This window comes from Neolamprologus multifasciatus, chromosome 9, assembly GCF_963576455.1.
Source record: "Neolamprologus multifasciatus chromosome 9, fNeoMul1.2, whole genome shotgun sequence".
NCBI classification, from domain to species: domain Eukaryota; kingdom Metazoa; phylum Chordata; class Actinopteri; order Cichliformes; family Cichlidae; genus Neolamprologus; species Neolamprologus multifasciatus.
Genome location: NC_140447.1, coordinates 18,909,620 through 18,933,160, shown reverse-complemented (window position 1 = coordinate 18,933,160; position 23,541 = coordinate 18,909,620). Strand labels below are relative to the sequence as shown.

At 41.9% G+C, this 23,541-nt stretch overlaps 1 protein-coding gene across 2 annotated transcripts in view; it reads right to left on the bottom strand.

Annotated features, from left to right (window-relative positions):
* Positions 1 to 21,349, bottom strand: part of ctdspla (CTD (carboxy-terminal domain, RNA polymerase II, polypeptide A) small phosphatase-like a) — a 34,674-nt gene extending 13,325 nt beyond the window's left edge. The window contains exons 1-2 of one of the 2 annotated variants that reach the window (XM_085173365.1): positions 20,728 to 21,349; positions 1,194 to 1,360 (exon numbers count right to left, since the gene is read on the bottom strand). In XM_085173365.1, coding sequence (XP_085029491.1) covers positions 1,194 to 1,360; positions 20,728 to 20,803 — 243 coding nt within the window. In that variant the 5' untranslated portion in view covers positions 20,804 to 21,349. The remainder of the gene's footprint in view (positions 1 to 1,193; positions 1,361 to 20,727) is intronic. The other variant, XM_085173366.1, reaches the window with a different exon arrangement.
* Between the last annotated feature and the right edge of the window lie 2,192 nt (positions 21,350 to 23,541).

Below are 23,541 nucleotides of genomic sequence, written 5' to 3'. Positions count from 1 at the left end.
AGAAAGAGATTAAGGGAGACAGGGTGGAAAAACAAGGGGGGAGGGGGAGAAAGAGGGAAGCGAAAGAAAAACCGTGAAAAAGAAATCGACAACGTCAATATACCAATCAGCAAATGGGAAGGGGAGAAAGCGAGCCTGAGAGACAGAGGGAAGGGATGTATAGTACACACGGTGAGAGGAAAGTGAGAACAACTCAGTCAAAAACAAACACAGCTGCCATAGTAACAAATACGGCTGGCCAGAAATCCAGCAACAGTACACTGTTGGGAGGGACGGTGGGCACGGACCCAGCTCAAAAATCAGCCGCGTACTATAACAAGGCTTTTTATGGCGAGGTTCGCTCGGTTCACTCTAAATTAACGGGAAATCATTTGTTAAGAGGAGGTCCAGAGCGGGTCATTACTGACCACATGTATAGTGCCTGTAAAGGGCCACACATTCCTCCCCTGAATGAGAGACATTTACAGGTAAACAGGAGTGGAAATGTGATACGTCTGCTCCATTTTTAGCCCCGTGTACCTGCCTTGGCAGCAGAACACTGTGTTTGTAGAGGAGCTTCAGGGTTTGGCGCCTTTTCCACAGCCAGAACGTTCTCTTCACACATCCTCACTACACTGGTCAGAGTGTAGTGAGGAGAGGGGGAGGCGTGGGTGCCAAGCAATCCATCACCCCCCGACACACAAGGCCCACTTTATGGGGATTAGAGAAGCAGGAGGGTTTTTCGAGTGCATATGTGTGTTTGTGTGTGTCCGTACATGCGTTGTAGTGGGTTCGTGCACGAGAAAGAGCCAGTGCGTGTCTTTTTTTGGAGCTTCTCGGCGTGCTCAGTGTGTTATTTTGTGTGCAGTTTTGTGCGTAGGCAGATATCGAAGAATGCAAGATGGGAAGTGAGCCCGTATTTTTCAAGCAGTGGATGGTAAACAACCTCTGGGTTCAACGGGTTTGAAGCAGCTGGAAAAATTTGAGGGAGCTCAGCGAGGCTGAGCGCGCCTCAGCTCTCTGCAGGAAAAGGCAAACCCTAACAAGGTCTCTGTAACAAAACCAAACAAATGTTACTTGTTACTGGAACTCCAGTCAAACTAGCACTTCAGTCATAAAATATGAACTAATTCTTGTGTTTGGACACCTAAGATGTAAGTGGTATGGAATCTGGACTGCGGCCAACTCTGACAGGAGAGATAAATGAGCTTTACCTTGGGAGGACTGCCGTTCTCCTCTGGGGGCGGGGGCAGAGAAAGTGTCTTGTTGTTGGCAGGTGGTGGCTCCACGTGGTAGTCATTGTAGTTGCGGAAGCAGCAGAAGAAGGGGCTGAAAATGCTCCGGCTCCGGTGCTTCTTTAGGCTGCTGTTGGACTGGGAGACTGAAAGAAATAAAAGCCAAAAGGGAAAGAGAGGAGAGCGGTTACATGACATTCTTTTACCTTAAAGACCTGCACTGAAATTGCTACTAATATGACTTTGGAGACTGGCGACCAATCCCCGGTGCACCTTATCTCTTGCTCATCATCATGCAAGATAGACTCCAAGCCTACTTGCAACTCATATACTTAAGCAGTTAAGAAAATGGAGAGATGAATGGATGGCGTTTGACTTTGGAAAGCAGAGAGTAGGAAGTTATAGCTCGCAGACGGTTTGCTTAGCGTTGATTGAAATTAGTGGGAAACAGCTAAAGTGGCTCGTTGTAAAGAAGTGTGACACACTGCCCACCATCTATCCCTATTATACTAAACAACCTGAGTGAGCCGTGCCTCTGACCAAGTGAGCGATAGAACTCGGTTTACCATTTTCAAAAACGGTGTCAACATCAAAATACAAACATGAGAAAACACCTACAGCTTTTAGACTTTTCAACATTTCCTCCTCTCAGTGTATCAAATGCTACTGTTCGAATGTCTGAAGTAGAAACAACAGAGCAATCCTCTGCGTTGGAGCTAGACTGTGTTGCACATGCATAACTGCATTATGGTGACAAAAGGAGCTGAGATGTACCACATAGTGAGGCATCAGTTCATGCAATACAGAGCACTGGGATAAAAATAGCCCGTCTGAGAGAGCCCTCTGGGGAAGGTAGTCCAGTTAATTAACATCAGGAGAAGAAGAGAGGTCAAGATATAGATTAAAGTGTACTGTCTAGATAGACAGATGTTAGATAATTTCTGTTATTTGACAAGAATTAAGCAAAATTTACATCTTTGCCAAGAAGGGTTGATCGGGGCTCCTGGGAGAAAACAACATACACATGTGTGTCCCTAGTTACATCATTTCTCCTTCAGTCTCTGAAGCCCATGGCCTACTTTCACACCGACAGAACAGAAACAAGCAGTCTTGAATAGTCTTTAAGGCCTCTATTAATGTTCTTTTTTACATTTTCTGCTAGTGAGGATTAGAGCATAAAAATAGAAATCTGAGCAGCGGTACAACAATGGCTAAAATCTGACAGTGCAATTATCACAAGGTGTTCCCGAAGCAGACGTTCTGCCAGCTTAATTGCTTTAAAGGTGATTTCTCGGACTTGGAAATCCCAAATCTGTTCAAGTCTTCAAAGTGTCCACAGGCTTGCTTTAGCTGAAATCACTGTTTTCAAGGCATCCAACAGTGTCCCTGTTTGCTACTGTTTTGTTAACGTGTTCATACAGCCGTGTGACACAGGCAGCACAGTTAGCCATGCATGCTTGGGCTGTTTGCAGCTTGCTCCTGTTCTGAGAGCCTTCAGACTGATGCCTGGAACTGTCCTCGGGTTGCTCAGACTGGATCTGACAGGCTGTGGGCAGTTCGTCTTCTTTGTTTTCGTCATCTTTGTAGTCCAAAGCTCGGTGTGGCTCTTCCTCTATTCTGATAGATGTTCCAGAGAAGCAGCACTTCAGTAAACAAACACAACTATATGGTTGGAAAAGAAAGGCGACCTGCTGTGTTACTAAAACCCGCGTGGATACTGAAGGAGATGTTTTGCCCATGCAGACATGATCCACAGTTTAAAGTCTGTCGGCTGACATTCTATATTTCTCTTTGTGGATATAAAAGTAAATACACTCTGGTACAGAGACAACGCATTACTGTTTGAAGCACAACGGGAATTCATTTGATTATAGGAAAGACCCACTGCACTCGCTGAAAGCATTAACCTCAGTAGATAAAGGTCACCAATCACATAAGCACACATAAACAGTCCACATAAAGTCATGTACGTAGCTTGGTGGAATTAAACACATAGTATAAGCTCCATATGCTGATCTTATCAGTAGGGAATCCACTTCTTGTTTGTAAAGAAACTAAATGCTAACCACGTCCTTGTGAGCCATAATCCCAAGGAGGAACACTGGTGTCCCAAGAGCCACCAAACTGTTTGTTGATGCTGTGCTATTGATTTAGCAAACACATATTCTAGCATTCCTCTCCATGCTGACTGACAGTATTTGTTTGTCTTTACTTCAATTTATCTATTGCTCTGAAGAGTTGCAAATTGGTTCCTGAATGCATCCAGGCAATGCTGGATGTGCTAAACTTGCAAGCTAAAAACAGCTAAATCCCCCTTTAGGGCTTAGCAGGCTTTTGCCATCCACAGATTCATTTGCGGAGATTTTCATCACACACGGGGGAAATCACTTGGCCAGATTGACTTTTTGACTTGGACTTCTAATGCAGAAACACTATAGCACCTATAATTACTTAATCAGAAAGCGAAACGCTTGTTAGCCTTACTTTGTTAATGACTTTATCAATGACTCAGGTGAAAAATGACAGCAGCATCTTGTTCCTAAACCGTGTCACTCTGGATAATTCACAGACAAAGTAAGGCCTTAAGTAACAAGGTTAGCGTTTCTGGAAAATGTCATTCTTCACGCACCACAATATAAATTCCATTTGCTTTCGTTATTTTGTGACAAAGGGAGAAATCTCCAGGACAGATATGTTTTAAAATTGAACAAACCTATCCACGTGGTTGCAGAAAACCGTATTAAAAACATAAAAACTTCAACTCTGTGATCATATCTTTTTATATGTCCCATTTGAGACACTCAATCACTTCCCCTCTTTATTAAGTTGGCCTCAAACGCCTTCGTGTAATTCTCCGCTCCTCCATTTTGAGGTCGTCTACATTTTCCCGCCCCGTTCTGGTGCCCCGGTTGGCCTCCTGAAAAAGCAGGTGGGAGTGCACGAGGGAGAGAACGCAGAGGGAGAGAAGGGCGTAGAATGGGTGGAGAGAGAGTTACTGTGGTGAAACAGCCTATACTTGGGTCTGATTCTTACTCCACCTCCTCCTGCACCACCACCCTACACAAACAGAGCTTTCCTTTCTGCCTTGGACACAAACAACATAGCTGAGAGTTGACTGCTGCTGGAGCCTGAGCAAACACACATACTGTACACACACATTCGTGCATGCATGCAGCATATGTTCACATGTTTAGGCAGAGAGCCAAGTACACAGTGATCAACAAATAGCATACTTCACACACTGAGGCACACAGAAACGTTTCTTTCAGTGTCCTTGCCGAGGAATGTGGAGTCAGCCCGCCTTGCATAGTAATGCAACTTTCGTCAGCTCTGGGAATAACAGAGAAAGGTTAAAGGGCAGCACTTGCCATTAAAAACAGAGGCGGATAGACTTGAACAAAGGCTCTAGATTTATAATAATTAGTTAGCACTTCAGCAGTATGTGGCTTAGTTAGCAACAGATACATAATCTAGGGTAAAAGGTGATGCATGAAAGTGTCCTTTTCCAACACAAAGCTCAAAGAACAGCGAGCAATATCAGGCCATGTCTGTAGCCTCTTATAATAATGTGTGCAGGTGCACATTATTTGCCCTGCTGAATACGCTTCAACCGATTCAGCATCCCTGCTTGATCTAAGAACTGCGTAAAAGGCTCTTCAATTCAGTGCTTACGTTAAAGCTCCAGCTGAACGTTAGGTAACAGTAACAGCAAGCACGCTACTCAAACAGAGACGGCCAGGCCCGAGCTCTCTGCCACATGTTCAGGCACAACCACTAACACGGCCGGAAGAGGAGGTGGTGAGGGGGATGCAGGAAATTCTCAGCATTCTTGACAGGAAGAGATAATCACCCTGTGACCCACAGTGTGGAATAATTCCAGGCTCCAAGAGGGATTGTGATCTCTGCCTTACCTTGAGACTTTTGAGTTGGCCTCTTTTGCTGTTCCTTTAAAGGCACAAAAAATGCCACATAAGGTCTTATAGTATTATATTAGGATGTCCATCACTCTTGATCCATCTCCCTCTGGGTGAAACTGCCCAGAGAGGCAGACAATTCAAGGTTTATTTTTGTTTATGATACATGCTTTTGGCCATTATTTTTATTAGTTAACAATATACCCACAGTGTTAATTGTTATAACAAGGGAGCACTACTACAACAGAGTTCAATGTAGTTTTTGTTGTCTTTTTAGTATTTTCCTCTTCTCATAGTACTTTTTAAAAGGTGACAGAGAAGCCCATTTGCGATAGATCCTCGCAGCTCTCAGCTCATCTTTGGCGATCCACCAACCAAACCCAAGCCAACAGGTATGTATGATCATTCCAGTGGGTCATGAGTCAACCTCAAGATTTTGTCTCAGTTCATCATGCCAGGTAAACCTCCAGCTGGCGCTGCCCCAAGGACATCTTTAACAGGAGCCACTTAAACTGCCTCTTCTCATTGCCAAAGAGCCAAGTTCTTTTCATTGTGGAATTAAACCTCTCACCCTGATGATGTCACGCCATTACATTCAATCGTGCTTCTTTTTGCAGACGATGTTCTTTTCTCACCAGCATATAAAGGAACAATGTGCAATTAAGTATGAATGCTTAATTGGTTTGTGGATCAGCACTTTTAAGTCTAAATCCATGGTTTTGCCATGGAAAAGGATGGCATTCCGACTCCAAGTAAAGGCAAAGCATATACCTCAGGTGAAGGAAAAATGGGGAGAAAGGATCACAAGATCAGCTGCAAGCCATCAAAAACAGCTACACTGAACAGCAATTTTGGATTGGAAGCTGAGCCCTAAGACAAAGCTTTGCTACTTAATTGATCATTTTCATTTTATATTTTATGTATAATAAACACTTATAGAAACATAAGTATTTATATTTAGCAGCAAAGCAGTTTAGAGTTTTTATATTACTCGCTATTTGAATTTTATTGTCCGTTTTTCCCAAACAGTTTAAAAGCCTCCACACTCTCAGGTCCTTCGGTTATCCTGTTTGACTGAGTAAATGGAGCATTCTAGCCCTTAAATCCAAGTCCTATCTGCAGCTGAAGGCTTACCATCCAAATTTAGGCAAACTACTGGCTGCTAACAAAACAAATTATGTAACTTAGACAACTTGAGTGCAGGAAAACCTTCGGCCAATCAAAAGAGCACTCTTATTAGTGAGAAGGATTACATACCATTATAGTGATATTAGTAGTGCCTTTGCAACATGCTCTGACGGCACTCCAGTAACACTTAGCTAAGCAGCCAGGCGGGTAAAGTGTACAGTACCTGGGGGTATGATGGTAAACGTGAGAACAGTGCATGTGAATGTGGTGCTTTAATAATTTAGATGGAAAAGAGGTCGGATTTAAATAGTACACTCAGCTAGTTCACAGACAATCAACAAATAGGAAGACTTCAACGTGTCTTCTGTTCTGTATAACTGAACAAAAGCTTTCAGATGGTGAAATGTGACACAAGTTGACAAAAAATATCACATGCTAAAATCCTGCTATTCCTTCAGGAAACAGGGCATAATTTCACAGATTATCTGCTGCCACCCCTCACTGAGATTTTTGAGAGTGGGGTGTTTTCATTAGAAGCTGTTTAAAGCTCAGATAAAATCCTTATTCACCTGCAGCCAGGCTAAACAACGGGGCTCTCACACAAACACACACACCAATAGGTAATCCACTATTCGCCTGCAGCTTGGGATCTAATTTCTTCAGCAAACAGCTTTCAGAATCATGTGAAGAAGCTGTTTCTGTCCCATGCTACCACTACCGGAACAGAAAGGGGGGATTCCTTGTTGCGCACAGTAAGTGTGGAAGGAATCCCTGCAGCAATGTGCTATATCTACAACTAGGATTTGAACAAAGGATGGAAATACTTACAATTTCCGAAATCACAAGCTATCATGCTACGTGTGACAAAAAACCAAAAACCCAAAGATATTAAAATTAATGTTAACATAAAACTACTACTGTTGTCAGTTTGGGCAAATCTGTCCACAATATTAATATTAGACAAAGATAACCCGAGTAAAATTAAAAAGCAGTTTTTAAATGATGATTTTTTTTTTTTTTAGAAAAAGTTATTCAAACCTACATGGCCCTGTTTGAAAAATTAATTGCCCCCAATGCCTAATTTCTCATGCCATTCTTGGCAGCAAGAACTGCAATCAAGAATTTGCCATGATTGGTAACGAGTGGTTCGCATCGCTATGGAGGAATTTTGGACCACCTTTCTTTGCATAATTGTTTTAATTCAGCCACATTGGAGGGTTTTCTAGCATTTTTCTGTTTTTTGAGATATTCTGAGGTGGACTTGCTGATGTGTTTCTAATCATCGTCCTGCTACGTAACGAAAGTGCGCTTGAGGATCAGGACATGAAATGAAGAGTGATGAAGAGTTGTTCATTTACAGCAAATCATCCAAGTCCCAGAGCAGCATAACAGCCCCAGATCATCACACTACCACCACCATGTTTGACTGTTGGTTTTGATGATCTTTTTATGAAATGTTGTGTTAGTTTTATGCCAGATGCCAGGATATCATAGCTGCTCAAGTGGGTTTTAAACCTGTGCTACACTAGTTAGTTCTATAAAGGGAACTCTGTTCATTTTCACCCTTGGTGCGGTTCGTTGGTGCAGATGTGGATACTGTAATCACACTCAGATGCAGCCCAAAATAAATGCAACAAGAGGGATGTGGTTTTGGTCCAGTTCCAAACAGACTCCATGGCGTGATCCAATCTCAATCTGACCCAAATACCAGGTGTACACTTCAAGTTTGAGCTAAAAGTCTTCCTGTAGCGTGATATGCTTCTCATTCTTGGATGTGGCAGGGTTTACAAACCGTAGCAACGAGACATAGAATGAATCAAGACCTCAGTTGGACAGATCCTTTATCTACAAGTCCAGAAGACAGCACCTTCTTATTTCTATATGTTGTTCCCACTTCAGACACATCAGACCAATAATTGGACTGAATGTGCATTGTATGACTACAAACCATGTGAAAACAGCCTTAAGCCTTGTTTTTTTTGTATCCGCACAACTGCTTTGGTCCCTTCAGAGTTGGAGTCTGAGTAACAAATTTCAGCATCGGATATTAAGCGTGAGGGTCCATGTGGAAATCAAACTATGGATGCATCCCAGGTGGTGGACTTCAAATATGTAAAACAGAAATGACTACTCAGCTGTCGGATCTCCAGCTGTCTATGTCCATATCTGCAACAGAATGTAAATAAAACTTTTATCTTCTAGTTTCAAACCACTTGTTGAAAATGATATCTAGGGAGAGGTCCTCAAATTTATCGTGTCTAACTCACACTCTGAAAGGACACACGCAAGAAGGAAGGCAGCAGCAATGTGGTGACTATAAGACACCAATAAAATTCAGCAACTCGTAGCGATGACAGGTGAAATAACCTGAGTGACGCTTATCTGATCTGATCTCAGCCACTGGTAGCAAAGACTGAAATGAAACACTAAACAGTTGGAAGAGGAGTGATTAATTTTATACACTGAAGAAAGCAACAAAAAAAATTCTGTAAAAATACAGTTTAATGAACCCTTTTAAAAACAAAGGATTTTTTCCCTCCACATTGAAAGGAGCCAGTTGAGGTGGTTCGGGCATCTGACAAGGATGCCTCCCGGGTGAGGTGTTCCGGACATGTCCCACCGGGAGGAGGCCCGGAGCAGATCCAGGACACGCTGGAGAGATTATATCTCTCGGCTGGCCTGGGAACACCTTGGTGTTCTCCCGGACAAGCTGGAGGAGGTGGCCGAGGAAAGGGAGGTCTGGGCTTCTCTGCTTAGGCTGCTGCCCCTGCGACCCGGCCCCGGATAAGCAGAAGAAGATGGCTGGATGGATGGATTATTTCCTTTTTTTTCCTTTCAACTATGCATGTAATTTTGCTGTTTACCAATGATAGAAATGCCCATACACTTCAATAAAAATCCATTAAATACTGGACAATTAACAGACACCAGTGGTGGTGCATGCATTTCCCCTATTCCTGGACATTTACAGTGTAACCTTAAGATTTATTAAAACAGAGACTAGAAGCACCAAATGCTCCCTCACGAGAAGCTATAACTAGATTTTTCTTCTTTTTTTTTTTTTTAGCAAATCAATTCAGTATTCTGCAGATAATTGTATTCAAAGACACTTTTTCAAACTACTATGCTATACACCAAGAGTCAGTTCGGCTATTAGCTTCCTTGCTCGTGGATGCTAACACACATGGACTAAAGCATCCAAATCAATGAGCAAAAACTAGTTAAAGGATGCTAAAAAAAACAACTTGAAAACAGAATTATAAACAACCTCCGCTGCTGCTCATTAAAAAGAGACACAGGAGAAAAATCCCACTGAGAAAGGAGAAGACAATTACAACAGATTGGCTTCCATAACAATATTAACACCAAAGAGCATCTGCTTGCACTCGAACGTGTGTTTGGTTACATGTGTGTGCGCAGAATCGAACACAGTCAGCTGATCCAAACAGCTGAGTGGCGTTAGATAGCACTGGATGAACTGAGACTGACAGTTGTGTCTGTCAGTCTGTGTGCGTTCACTGTGCCGAGGTCCTGGGTGGGTTATGTGTTAGGCCATCAGGGCAATAATAGCACAGTATGATAAAATAAACTCCCATTAAGCCTCCTTACTTCCCCACACAGACAGCTGAGGCTGGGGTGAAAATTACAGGCTGTGGAGGTACATTCAGTTCCAACAGATGCCTTTAGTCACTCTCACTGACCCTCAGCTGCCCTTCTGGCTTTATTTCGCCTACTTATAGAGAGGATTTACATGTACATGTGCATCCTACATAATCTTATATAACTAAAATTACTCAGTAACTCAGTTATTTGATTGAGCCAAGATGTGGTTTGCAGGGACCTAATCGCATAAGTCATTTGGTTGGCACACACTGCATGCAAGGTACAAATTCTCGCCGCTGCTGTGTGAACTCTGACACACAGCCGTGGGTGGGTCTGCCCCTGCTTTCCTCTCTTAGTTGCACAGTGGCATAGGCGCTGTGGTGGCGGTGCCAGCCTGCTTACAGCCCCTCAGGGATGAGGGCTGCTGCCGCTTCTCGAGCGCTCAGTGAAATGAAGGAGATGACAAGAGCGGGGGAATTAGCCCACTGAGGGCCCAGGAAGGAATAATGAGAGAGATCTGACTATTCTGGTGGAGTTACGCAACCGACAGCAACACAGCCCACGTTGTTTGGGGCTGCTGCGGTAGTTCATTATTAATATATCCTTGTATATTCTCATCTACTACTGTGCGCTGAAAGCCAGAGGCTCAGTGACTGATGGGAACTCCTCCTTGCCCATCTACTTCTTTACGACAGTAAAGAAATTAATGTGAGATGTAATTAGGGCCGTCTTTAGGCTCCACTTTAATACAGACAGGCTTAACTATTCAGTGACCCAAGAGTTGGAGGATCTTTTAGAGAATTAGGGCTCTTAAATGAAAGAAATGAAAAACTGGTTAAAATCAAAGCTGACTATTAAGTCTCTAATATGAGTCAAACGCCATCACACTTGATCTCCCAGAATGCAATCAACAGCCCCTTTTAGCATGGTAAATAACCGTGTCTTTCAAACTCCACATCCTCCTAAAGAAATCTCTGATATCAGACTTTAAAGGGCCCCGCGGAGATAACAAAGACTTCTTGTGATGAGTAATGAAGTTTTTCAGTATTCAGTGTTATTCTCAAGTACAAAGTCATCGATGAAACAAGTAGGCACTGAAAAAAAGAGATTTTTTTAAGTATTGCTCATTAAAATGCTGCTTGTTATGAATGAATGGGAAACAAGTAGGTCATATACTTGTGTGCATGTGTTGGTGTGAGCATGTAGTAGACCTGGTTGTGTTTCGCTGTTACACTTTCTCGTGCGTCTGCTCTCTGAGGGGCATTCATCTCCACATTTCCACACAGAGAATGTCCTACTTAGAGTCCCCTGAGACTTACAGTTAAACAGTATTCACCTTTTACCTCTGGAGGATGACGTGGGTGGGGATGGGGGGGAATTGCCTCTCTGTATCTCCCGCGGGCTCGGTGCATGTGCGTTTGCTTATTATCGGATCATCTGTTTAAAAATGTATGAACCTTTTATGCTCTTCTGTCAAATATCTCACAAACTGGGGCGCAGCATAATTCAGGGAGGGTGACAGAAAATCATTGTGGACAAAACATGATCTGCTGCTCAGATAGCCAATTACTGATGATAAATGCCAGCGAGAAGAGGGCAAAATATGCATAGAGGCCGTCCCCTTGTCAAGGGCCGGCCTGCAACCCAGATGCTTTTTCTTGCTCTTTCCCTCCTTGACACAAACACCTCTAGCTCTCTCTCTTTCTTGGTCTTTCTTGACCCCGAACTTTCTCTGAGTGTATTGATCTTCTTCGACAGCGTCCGTTTGGATGGATGGATGCTCAATTAAACGTCAGCTTGTTGCACGTCCGACTCCAGAACTCAACGGTTCCATCGTTTTAGGAGCGTCCCTGAGAGCAGAAAGCGTGCAGGGTGCTGTGGCCGCGCGGCAAACGGTCCTTTTGCTCCAAAAGGACTGTGGCTTTTGGAGCATTGAATTGCTCTTCACAGTCACTGCATGCCTTATGTGTCAAGATATACAGGAAAGGCTGGTGATGTAACCCCACAACAATACTGTGCATTCAAACCAAAGTATGGCAGGCACGTACCAGAAGAACCAGAGTGTCAGTCATTTATCTTCTGTAGTTAATTAGAAGGAGTTTCAGTCTGAAGTTTGACGGGTCGAATGTCCCTGACAGCTGCAGTCAATTAAACCAATAGTTGAAAACAGACCCAACACTATGCTGTTATCCGCTGAAGTTTGGTATGCTCGATGTTTTTCTTGAACTGCAGTGCATGCTTTCTCATGAAAATCAATATAACCCAGATCAAGATGGACGTCTGCTGGTTAGTGTATCGTTTTATAGCGAATTTCACTGAAATCCTACTGTAACAGTGGTTTTAAAGGCCATGCCGGACATTTTGAAACAGCATTTGCTCCAAAACAAGCAACCACAGCATACGAGCTGCACTTGAGGCCACATTCAAACATAAAACTTCCCCACAGTGCTGTCAAACACGCAGTCCAAAGCACACAGACATAAAAAGAGGCCCAGAAAAACCCAAAGCTGGTTTGTGCTGAAGAACCAACAAACGGGACAACAAACTGCACGTCTAGTTTATCATGTACACGTTCTGACACGCGTTCCCCTCGAGGCCAGCCGAGAGAAAACATGAATAATTTTGATATAAGCTTAAATTCAAACAGTCTTTGCTGCTTGTAAAACATCCTAGAGTGCTTTTTCCAAAAAAAAAAAATGCTGCTCACTCACCACAGGCAAGTTTTAAAGTGAAATAATTACTGCACTTACATGACTGTCAGTCTAATTCAAATCCACCGGCCGACCATCATACTTGAAACACAGGAATGAAACTCTTGGTAATGAGAAACAGGAACATAAACTCATGTGGCTTTCAGGTCTTCTAGTACTTGATTAAGCAAGAACATGATATGAAACATGCCGCAAAAATGTACTTAAATAGAACAGTGGTGGTGCATGCATTTCCCCTATTCCTGGACACAAATAGTGTCTTTTTAAGTACTTCACTTTACCATTTTAAGCTATTTTACAATTCAATTTATTCAGAATGAATCAAAATAGTTACAAAATGTAATTGGTCAAAATTAAAACATGATAGAATCCAAAATGTAGAACAGCTTGGGACACATTTGATGCTAGCAAGCATTTACAGCAGCAGAGGGTTTTAAGAAGCATGTTGCTTATTTATCTGTTTTTAATAGATTTTAGAGAACAGTAATTCCCTTCTTCTTGCAATATCGAGAGAACAGTGATAAGTGACCTTAGGTTTAAGCAAAATTGTCTCTCTGATCTCTCCTCAGGTCAGGTCTGTGAGAAAGTTTCTATTGATCATGTAGGGTTTTAGTGGTATACGGTATATCAATTTAATCAAGAAATAACCTTAAAACTATTTTAAACTAGACGCTAGTCAAATAAGAATATGTTCTGTTACAGCTGCTTCAGAGTGAAAGTTTAAGACATCACAGTCATCCAGGGTGGGAGTGAGGAGTCCACCCACACTATTTTCCCCTGTGGCCTCTCTGAGGATGGATTGCAGTGCTATTGCATCTTTCGTTGTGTCTCCTAATCCATAGATCTACTGGCTACCTAATCATTAAGGGCCACTTTGCTGATTTCTCACTCAAATCTTTATTGCAAGCAGAAGAAAATCCAACATAAATCTTTCTAATGCATTCTGCGTCATGCGAGATAAGCCTAATTGGTGCTGGTAAAACTCTCCCGGCCATTACAGCACTTTTTTATGAATATTGGCTACTTTATAATATGCTGTCAGGATCAAAGTCTACCAACTGAGGAAATGTAGGGAAAATATTATTTGGGTTCCTTTCCAGTTTGCTTTAGCATATGCAAGTAGTGATTCTGAAAAATCTGAAGGTGTTCCTTTATACACAAGGGCACCGTAATTGATTTTGCAGGCTTTTCTTTGCTGACACAACCACAAAAGCATGTGTGCCGCCCCTCAGGGAATCAAATCGGAGAAGTCAGGTGAATGTGTAAACCATTAAACTATGGAACAAGTGCAAGTAGTCATTTTGAAGACGCTATTTATGTAATATTAAAGATAAACTTACCATAATAAAATGTCAATTGATTTGAGCACCTTGGTATAGGAAGTTGTATATTTTTAAGGAGGAGCACAGTTTCTGGCATTTGAGTGGAATTTGTCAAGATGAAAATCAAGTAAGCATAGAAGTGAAAACACTGCAGTTCTGTAAATGGTCACTAGAGGCCGCCTGTCAAAATGACTCCAAAAGGAAAAAATGTGATTAAAACTTTGTCCAAATCCTGCTATGGTGAATTTTTCCCTTAATGAAAACTATATTGGAGTGAATTTTAATGTGGTAGCGTCATAAACCGAGGGATGGGACTGCCAGCACAGCAAGTGAATTAGCTCTGCACAATTTTTTCCTTCTGATTATTAAGGCTAATAAACACCAATACTCAACACATATACTCAAGAGCTGCATTTTTTGGGGAAAATTTGTCCTAAAAAATTTTTTTGAAACAAAATCAAAATGAAGTCACCACGAAGCAATGAGGATCCGGTGCTGATGTTTCTAAACAAGAAAAGGGAAGAAACAGAGATTCTGGATTCATCCAATTCAAAAGAAGGCAGGGAGAATTTCATGGCTTACTCCAGGAGTTGCAGCTGTATCACGGCCACTTTAGTACATATTTCAGGATGTCAGTGGGGCAGTTTGGGCTGTCAGATGACCACATCTGAGGAGGCAGAATAATAATTTCAGAGAGCTGAGTGACTCGAAGTGGCATCTAGCTATGTGTGTGAGGTAAAATAGGATTATTGAGCTACAGTGCAAATGCAGCGGTCTGATTGGCTAGATCTGTTTGTTCACATCTGAAAAATTAGATAAATCAAGCTTGGTTTGGTTTGGCTCACAGCACATTCCTGCCCCTCCCTGAGCCTGGTTGTGTCAGAGGTTTCTTCCTGTTAAAAGGGAGTTCTTCCTTCCCACTTTTGCCAAGTACTGACTCAACGCGGTGGTCTGATTGTAGATTTCAAATTGTTTTCTCTTTATATTGTAGGTCTTCATCCTATAATATGAAGATCCTTGAAGTGATGGTAGTTGTGATTTGGTGCTATTTAAAAAGAAATGAATTAATCTGAACAGTATAACCAGCTGCTGGTTGTGGTTTCATATATACAGAACAGTTATAATATAAGGTTGTGAGCTGCTTCACATCTTCTTAACTCTAAACTCTACATTACACAGAAAGGCCACACAACAATTCATTTGCTGCTTACAACTTTAAAAACATGCTCCACCACTGTAGCAGGACTAAAATGATATAAATTATTACAGTCCCCCTCCAACCGCCCCACTTCCGCTTTGGGCATGCTCATTTTAACACAGAGACATGGACTGATCCCACACAAACAGTTAATAAGCTTTTCAGTCAAGGAGCTTATGGCTAGGCTAAAACATTCAATTCTTCCCAATGAGCTGTCCAGTATGCTATTGGTATTAATGAAGATGTGTTGGGAAACATCTAACACTCCAACACTTCCCTGGAGGTGCAGATAATCAGCTTTTCTGAGCAGCACTGGCTGAAATAGATTCATAAATCTGTAATAAGGACCTGCACTTTACAGCTCTGACTCCAGCTCTTCTCTCTATCTTCCTCTCCATCAAAATGCCGCTCTGAATATCGACTTCGCTGTACGCACACAGAAGTCCAATGTGATTCTCGAGAGAGGTGGAAGGCTATGCTCTGGGTAAAAGATTGTCTGTTGAACACTTGAGCCCGGTCTGGTTAGAAAATTGCTGTAAACAGCAGAGTGGCAGGTTGTGCGAAGGACTCTGAGCCAGCCAGAACTCACAGTAGCTCCTCTCGCTAGCCGAATGCTGCACACACCCCTGCAGGTGTGGTCCACACATCATAAACACTTTATTAATGTACAGCAGCCTGTTCCAGGAATAACCTCAAAAACCAAGAGTGGATGAAACCACGGGCGTTTCTCCAGATTCATACATAATTGCAGCTTCAGTATTTTTTGTCCTTTCTCTCTGGCAACAAAAATAATCTCTGACCAAGAAGACTCGGAGGAAATCATACTTGGAGATGCCATCGGTTTGCAGAAATCCCAGTGACTGCTCTTCATCTCCATGCATCTTCTCATATTATACATCTCCACTTGCATGTAAACAGACTGAGTACTTTAATGACTGAGTTTATTTTTTAATTATCGAAGGTTAATGGAGTCTGTTAAGGACCGTCTAGCATCTAGGATGGCGTAAGTGTGACAGGTTGGCCAATACTATTCCCTAATATTTGCCTATCGCGAGAAATGTTAATATCGTCCTATAATCCCAGCAAGCATTTCTTTTCTCCACATAACGTCAGGATAAAAAAGTAGTTCCAAAACGAAAGATGGACTAAAGCCGTGGACGTTATTACAATGTCAGATCGAGTCACGTCTTCAATGTTACGTCACCTAGAAATCCTTGTTGTCTTTATTGATTAGAATAAAATGAACAAACATACAAAAAAGTTTAAGGGTGGCTTCAACTCAGCTTCATCTAAAGCTTTTGAGTTTATTACTTATGCTACTGAGCTAACTGGTTTCATATGTGAATGTTAGCATTCCTGAGTTTATGAGGCTGGTATGTTGGACAGAAAGGGGATGATTATAAGAGTCTGACATGTAGAGTTCGCTATACAACAAATGAAATTGAATTTAGGTGTAGAAAACCATAAATAGACTCTGGTAATACTGGTCTGTGTACGTTGGGAAGATGTTAGGTGGTCGTATGCAACTGTACTAAACTTGTTAGCTGTTAAAAAAGACAAACACATTATATTCCATCTTAGAAATTTGATTTGTATTTTTCACTTTTGTAAGAACTAAGCTCTATTCTATGTGGAAACAACGTAACGTCTGTCCAGCTAAAGTTCAGGTTTTGGTGTCATACTGCGACCAGTTTTGACCAAGGCGATGATGTCAGGGTTTCAACCATGTTTGCTGGGCTATGCTGCCTGCAGTACTTGGATATAGGGCTGTGCGATATGACCAAAATCTCATATCCCGATATAAGAATTCTATAGTCCGATAACAATATAAATCACAAAAATGTAACATTCTATGAATCTCGGGCAGCTCGACTTGCGGGAAGTGTTTCCAGCTGTGCGTCATGTAGCTGGAGTCGAGTGTTTTAACATATACAAACAACATACATACAATACATAAAACTATATATTTTTAGACACAAGTTGTAAAGGCCACTGTTTTCTTTGTGAGTATTTATTACACGGCGTGCTGCGGGGAAAAGCTTGTTCTAACGTTTGAGTCTAAGGTTTATTTTTTAGCACCTGGTGGCTCTTTTTTAATTCTCATCCGTAAATAATCTGCTCTTTCACGTGATTCCGTTTATTTTGAAAAGTCTCAACAGGATTTTGAGCTTTATTGTGAAAGGTTTATGTGGAACACAAGTGGACACACGATGCTGTTACTGTCGTTGTTGCTAACCACAACGCATAAAAACAGGTGCTTGTCCGTCCGTAGTGTGGTTATATTAAATATAAGCGAAAGAGAGAACTTTAAGAAATTAATATAGCCACTACAGTGACCATCAAAACGATGAAAAAATATTGCCGTAAACAGTTTATTTTGCGACACCACGAAACAAACGATAGCATAAAATGAAACGATAGAGGTTTTTATATCGTCATCCGATATATATCGTTATATCGAACAGCCCTACTTGGATATAAAAACGAACATAATGGTTAAATAACGATGATAGGGTGGAAATGGTGAACAGTTCTTTGTCCAGGAGAGCTCTTTGGATATCATTGTTTGCAATACTCTCAGGACCTGTCTGATTAGTTAAATTGCTGATTAATGTGTAAATATTAAATAAAATAATTGCCGGGAAGTTATCGCAAATACCCGAGTCTTTGAAAATGATAAAAGTATTTTCATTAACTCTAAGATTTTTTGTTCTCCTGACTAAATCACAGCTGGCATTGGCCTGAAGTATTGCTCAGGCTCTAATCTTGCTGCTGGACCAGAGAATGGGCAGAATGACATTACGTCTGTTCAGGAGAATGCAAATAGCTCACCCTCAGAAAGGGATAAAAGCGTTATTTGTATTTGTTGGTTTTCCAAGAAGGTTTTCTTAGTTAGAGTTGTTCCAGTGACTCCAGGCTGAATTCAACAAATGCATTCAGCAGTGTGTAAAAGAAGCAGCTTCATTGTGACAGTAAGTAAGACACAATTTAAAGCCAATTCGGTAAGATTTTCAAGCAAAACAGACTCTTGCTTTGCCATTACTGCGAGCGCAAGATTGTAATTTGCCCTAAGTATCTGTCATCACTCACTCTGCGGGAGTGCAGAGCTAAACTCAGATGTGACCTAATCTGATTAAGGTAAACGGCTCGTCCACTGATACCTGCCTTGCTGTGAAGTTATCGGAGCAAAGCCTGAGTGATTTTGCTTAGCGAGACTGAGCCTGGCAGGCCTTGTGGCTCCCCTCCCCGGCTGCAAGTCCAGCCATTGCATTTCATTGCATCAGAAAAATAAATAAATAAAAATGATAATGGCTGCCAAATGAAAAGTGTAATTTGAGTTTGGAAAGATGACTCTGGTTGCTTCGAAACATCTAGAAGATATTTTGCTTCTTTGTCAGATTAGAAAAAAGAAAAACGTGATGCAAAACACAGCCCGAACGTGCTCCAAGCAATGTTTATTTTCCAAATGTATGATATGCATGACTTCATCCACCATCCCCATTATGATTAAATCCTTCATCTCATTCAACATCCTCCATTATGCATAGAGCTCTAATCAGCACCTGACCAAATGTTTTTAAAAAATGGCGCTAATGAGTTACTACGTCTTTACTTGGAATGAAACCGATAGGACTCTGAAAATAGCCTGCCTGTGCTCTGAAATATTCAGTGTGTGTGCGTGCGCGTGTGAGTGTAATGATTTGTGGCTTCAGTGGAGCCCAAGCAGGCCGCAGAGTAACTTTCCTGGACAACAAGTGCTGTTTGCTGTCTGCTTTGACAGAGACGGGAGTGAAGGGCCGGGGCGCTGTTCAGGAAGCTCCCTGCTGATACTTTTTTATGTACGACAGCAGCCATTTGGGGAGCCACAGTGCACGTTTGCGTGTGTAAGTGTGTGTGGGTGTGTGTTAAGCCTTCTTTGGTCAGTGACTGACCCTGGATTTTATCCCGCCAGATTAACTGTCAGATTCCACATGTCATCTGGGTTTTAGTGTTCAAGAAGAGCAGAAAGGGGCAGCAAAGTGTGGGAAACAAGTGCAAAAAAGCGCTCTGAAGGAAAGAAGCAATATTTTAATTTTTTTTTCCAACTAATTTCCTGGATGATCTTACGCCTTCTCACTGGGTGATGAATGTGTACGTTTAGTGGTAGTTTTGATGGATTTGTTTATGGTGGGTTTTAATTATGAAGGTACAGTAAGCTGCTGGGGAGGGGGGTAAACATTGGGAAATTATATGGTGGCACATAAATCACAATTTTTGGAGTCAATTTCACATTAAAGCGAAGCCCATTTTAACAGTGCAGGCTGGGAAAGCAGTGACTCAGAGTGGCTCGTGTATGTCAGTGTTGCTCAGTGGTAGGTGATGCGGGAAGGTGACCTTTTCTCCAACAGAGCACTGGGTGTAGCAGGAAGCTGTGGTCCCTCTGGCCTCCAGGCACCCTGCGGCTCACTTGGATGGGTGCTGGTGGCTGGCGGGGGAAATGTCAGAGCCCTGAGCTCCGCGGACGCTCGTGTACCTCCCCAGTGTGTGCACACAGATCCCGAGTGCTCGTTACACAACAAGATGTCAGCTCAAATGAAAATGGAAATATGCATCACTTTAAAAAGACTGGCAAAAACCGCTTTCAAAGTTAATGAAAACTCCTGACTGATGAGAGGGATTTGACACTCATGTCGTCGCCACATGGTGAAGCGCAGTCTTACGTAAAAAAAACAACAACAACAACAACAAAAAAGAAAATGTGTTTTCGCTCGGCCTGCATAATCTGCAGAGCAGCTGTTGAGCTGTTGTTTTCAGCCACTTTTTTGTTTTTTAACTCAGCAGCAAGGGGACATTTCCCAGCAGCGTGAATAGCCCAGACACTTTCAGTTACACGAGGATACTTGTTTTATGGAGGATGTACAGAAGAGAGATAATAATGCAAACTTCTGTTTGTTGTTGTTGCTTCAGTGCTATTTTATTGCTCAGATGGATAAATGTGTGCAAACCTATCACTAGTGACTTTGATGTTGATAGGCGCATAAAGACACCGTCTTCTGACCTTGCACAGACAATCACATGTTTAAATTCATGTGCATGCAGTTTGCAAATACCACGACCTCCTCTGATCGCTTGTTATTGGTGGTGTGCTGTTTCCAATGCATTTTACAGTGTTGGTGGCAGATACAGGGATGTTGAGAGTGCAGAGGGGGGAGAAGTAGTAGAGTACCCGCCCCCAGTAGTAAACCCTGCTCACTCAGACCTAAAGAAATGGCACATGTGTTAAGTAAGAAAATGCTGGTGGGATATTTCTGGCTAAAATAAATAAAGCTATGAGTGACATAAAGTTAGAGCGGACTCCCAGCATCAGACTGTATAGATATTTGCAGGCTGAAATGGGGGCTCTGGCTCTTAATGTTTCCCTGCTTCAAGCTGAACAATGGAGGTTTTCCGTCGATACTCTTGTCTTGCTGTTGCAGTCCGGAGCTCAGTATCCTCTCTGCACCGAGGGCTGCAGATCTGGCAGATGGGCACTGAGTCAATCTAAACAAGAAGCGGGCTCTCCGGAATACATGGAAACCGAAAATTCACGCTTTTTTTTAAATGATTATTTTTGTGTGAAAAAAAAAGAGTCATGTGTGACATTTCGGTGCGCCTTACCTTTATCTTGACTTGAAGAAATGCTCTCCTCCTCTTTCGGATTTGCAACCTGTGTTATTATGGACGTGTTGTCCATGGAAACGAGATGTTACGCACCTTCGGCTACACCGTTTTATTCCTTGGCAAACATTACCAGGCGCACTACAGTCCCCCTGGCTGTGCGCAGGCTTTGGAGCGTCCGCTGTTTGCAACGTTAAAATCCCATTTTTGCACTTCCCATACCCCGGTGCTTACGAGCGAGATAAAATATTAGCGAGAAGAAGAAGAAACAGAGGAAGAAGCGGTCACGACGGCTGGTCCAAAATGTGAGGTGACAGTCCGATGTGCAGGAGACAAACAAAGCGTCAGTCCCGCATCGAAGCCGTTCGTGTCCGATGTGGCTGTTGCAGGCAGCATAGCCCCCGCCTTCTGCTGCCGCTACTGTACGCTCCAGCTTCTATCCACACACTACAATATCAACTGCGTGATACGGTTACAGTGTTTACCCAGAGATGGCGACCGTCGTCCTACCGGCCCTGCAGGCTGACTACAACAGCAACACGCCTGCAACATTTCTATTATCCTCGTCAGTCCATGCTGAAAAACCCTCTCAGTCCGCCCACCACCCACCGATTGTTGCTATCTTTTCATATCCCTGCAGCTCAGGGAGGGGAAAGAAAAACTTCACACTGCATGCAAACTCAGGACACGTTTTACGACCTGCTTTGTAATTTTTTATCTTATTTTTTTTCATTGCGTTTGCTTTATATATATATATATATATATATATATATATATATATATATATATATATATATATATATATATATATATATATTATTATTATTATTATTATTATTATTATGAACTTCTCAATAAAATAACACTGCACAAAAAAAATATTTAATTAAGTAAAACACTTAAAATCTCACACTGTAAAAAGATGACTGTGTATAATTTACCTTAAGTTGTTTAAAACAAATTTACTACAACAAAAAAACACATTAATCCCCGAAATTTAAAGAAAGGAGGGGGCGGGGGTGATCATATGGCTGTAAACATTTCCAGAAAAAAAGGGAAAAAAAGCTCTCTCTTTTTTTTTTTATAGCTTTGGCAACTCAAAGCCTGCCTAAAAAAGATAAATATTAGCCCATTTGTTGTTTTTAAAACAATTTTTCATTACAAATAAACCTTTTACACAAAGATCGCTTTTTGCGAAGTGCTACAATCTTGAGCTACAGCATTAGACATGTTCAGATCACAGTATGATGATCCCAAACCTACACCCGAGGTCATCTGGAATCCTGCAACAGATGGTGTGGCCCCTGCAGAGACATGATCTCCACATCATGCAGTCAGTCTGGGATTACATGAAAAGACAAAAGAAACCCAGACAGCTTAAATCCACAGAAGAAATATGGCAAGTACTGCTGTATGTTTGAAACAACCGACCTGAAAGATAGTTTAAAAAATTAACTCATATATACTTCAAAAGCATTCACATTCCACTTTTAATGTTCAAGCCTTTTCAAAAAGCATTGCATATAATATTGAGTAGAGCAAAAGCTGAGATATCGCCATAGTTTGTCCCTAAATGGGGCTAAACTCCAAGTATCCCATAATAGCTTGACTCTGACATGCCCTGTGCCTTAAATGTATTTGTTTTTAAATGCATTCTCCAATCCCAACACGAGATGACCCTGATGGCTGAATGCTTGTTGTTGTTTTGAAACCAAGAGATCAGCCTATAAATTACACGTAAAATCAATGAATTGCTTCTTGTTTACATCATGTAGCTCACAACCATCCCGTATACACCTGCGCGTGCACTGCAGATTCTCCACGTGCACTGCTAAACAAACATTATTCATGCTGTTTCAGCCTCAGTGGACCACAGAATGACAACAGGGGAGATAAAGTGGTTTTCTGGTCCGTTGCCAATGATGACGTCTCTTAGTGTTCGTCCCTCTTCACCTTAGCTGTCACTTTAATGGAGCCGAAACCCACAAAGCCCTAAATGACCCCACCTGAGACACGTGTATGATTGCGCATGGACAGCAGGAGAACCGATGCTTCTGATAATTAGTATGTAATCTCCCCGCTGAAACGATGCTTTCACTGCAGGTCAGCGCCTCGGCTGTGATGTTTACAATAATGTATGTGTAACAGCAACACAACCACTTTGCACAATTGTCTGTCCCCACCTGGCAGTCTGTCTCAGGTTTCTGCATCTGTCAAGACTGCATGGCTTCTTGAAATCCGAGGGGATGGAGCATGTCTGTAACCATGCTGGGGCACTTTGCATAGATAACTCATCAAAGGCAAATACAAATGTTGCAGTAAATATATGTGTAAGAACCTGTTAGAAACAGTCTATCAAGAGGATTTAGGATTGTTAGCATTAATGATAATCATAATCATAACCACACTGGATGGATTACAAGTTCATCATGCTAACAGCCTATAATACAGGGGTGCCAAACATAAGGCCCAGGGGCCAGAACCAGCTCAGCAAAGACTGTCCCACTGGATAGCTTCTTTTATTTACTACAGCAGCATTTCTTTATCATGTGGATATACTACATTTGAGGCACTGTTTACAATAACAGAGGGGAATTTCACTGGTTTGGCCCACATACAGCCCACTTTGATCTCAAGTGGGCTGTATGTAGCCCACAAAGAAGAATGAAGAAAACCAAACCAATGTCTTCATTAAAAATGGTAAAAATGCTTTGATGTTGTCTAAAATCACTTTGCATCCTTTCTATTTGGAAAATAAATAGATACCCAACTTTTTTAAATCATGTTCATAACTATCCATTCTTCTATAAACTT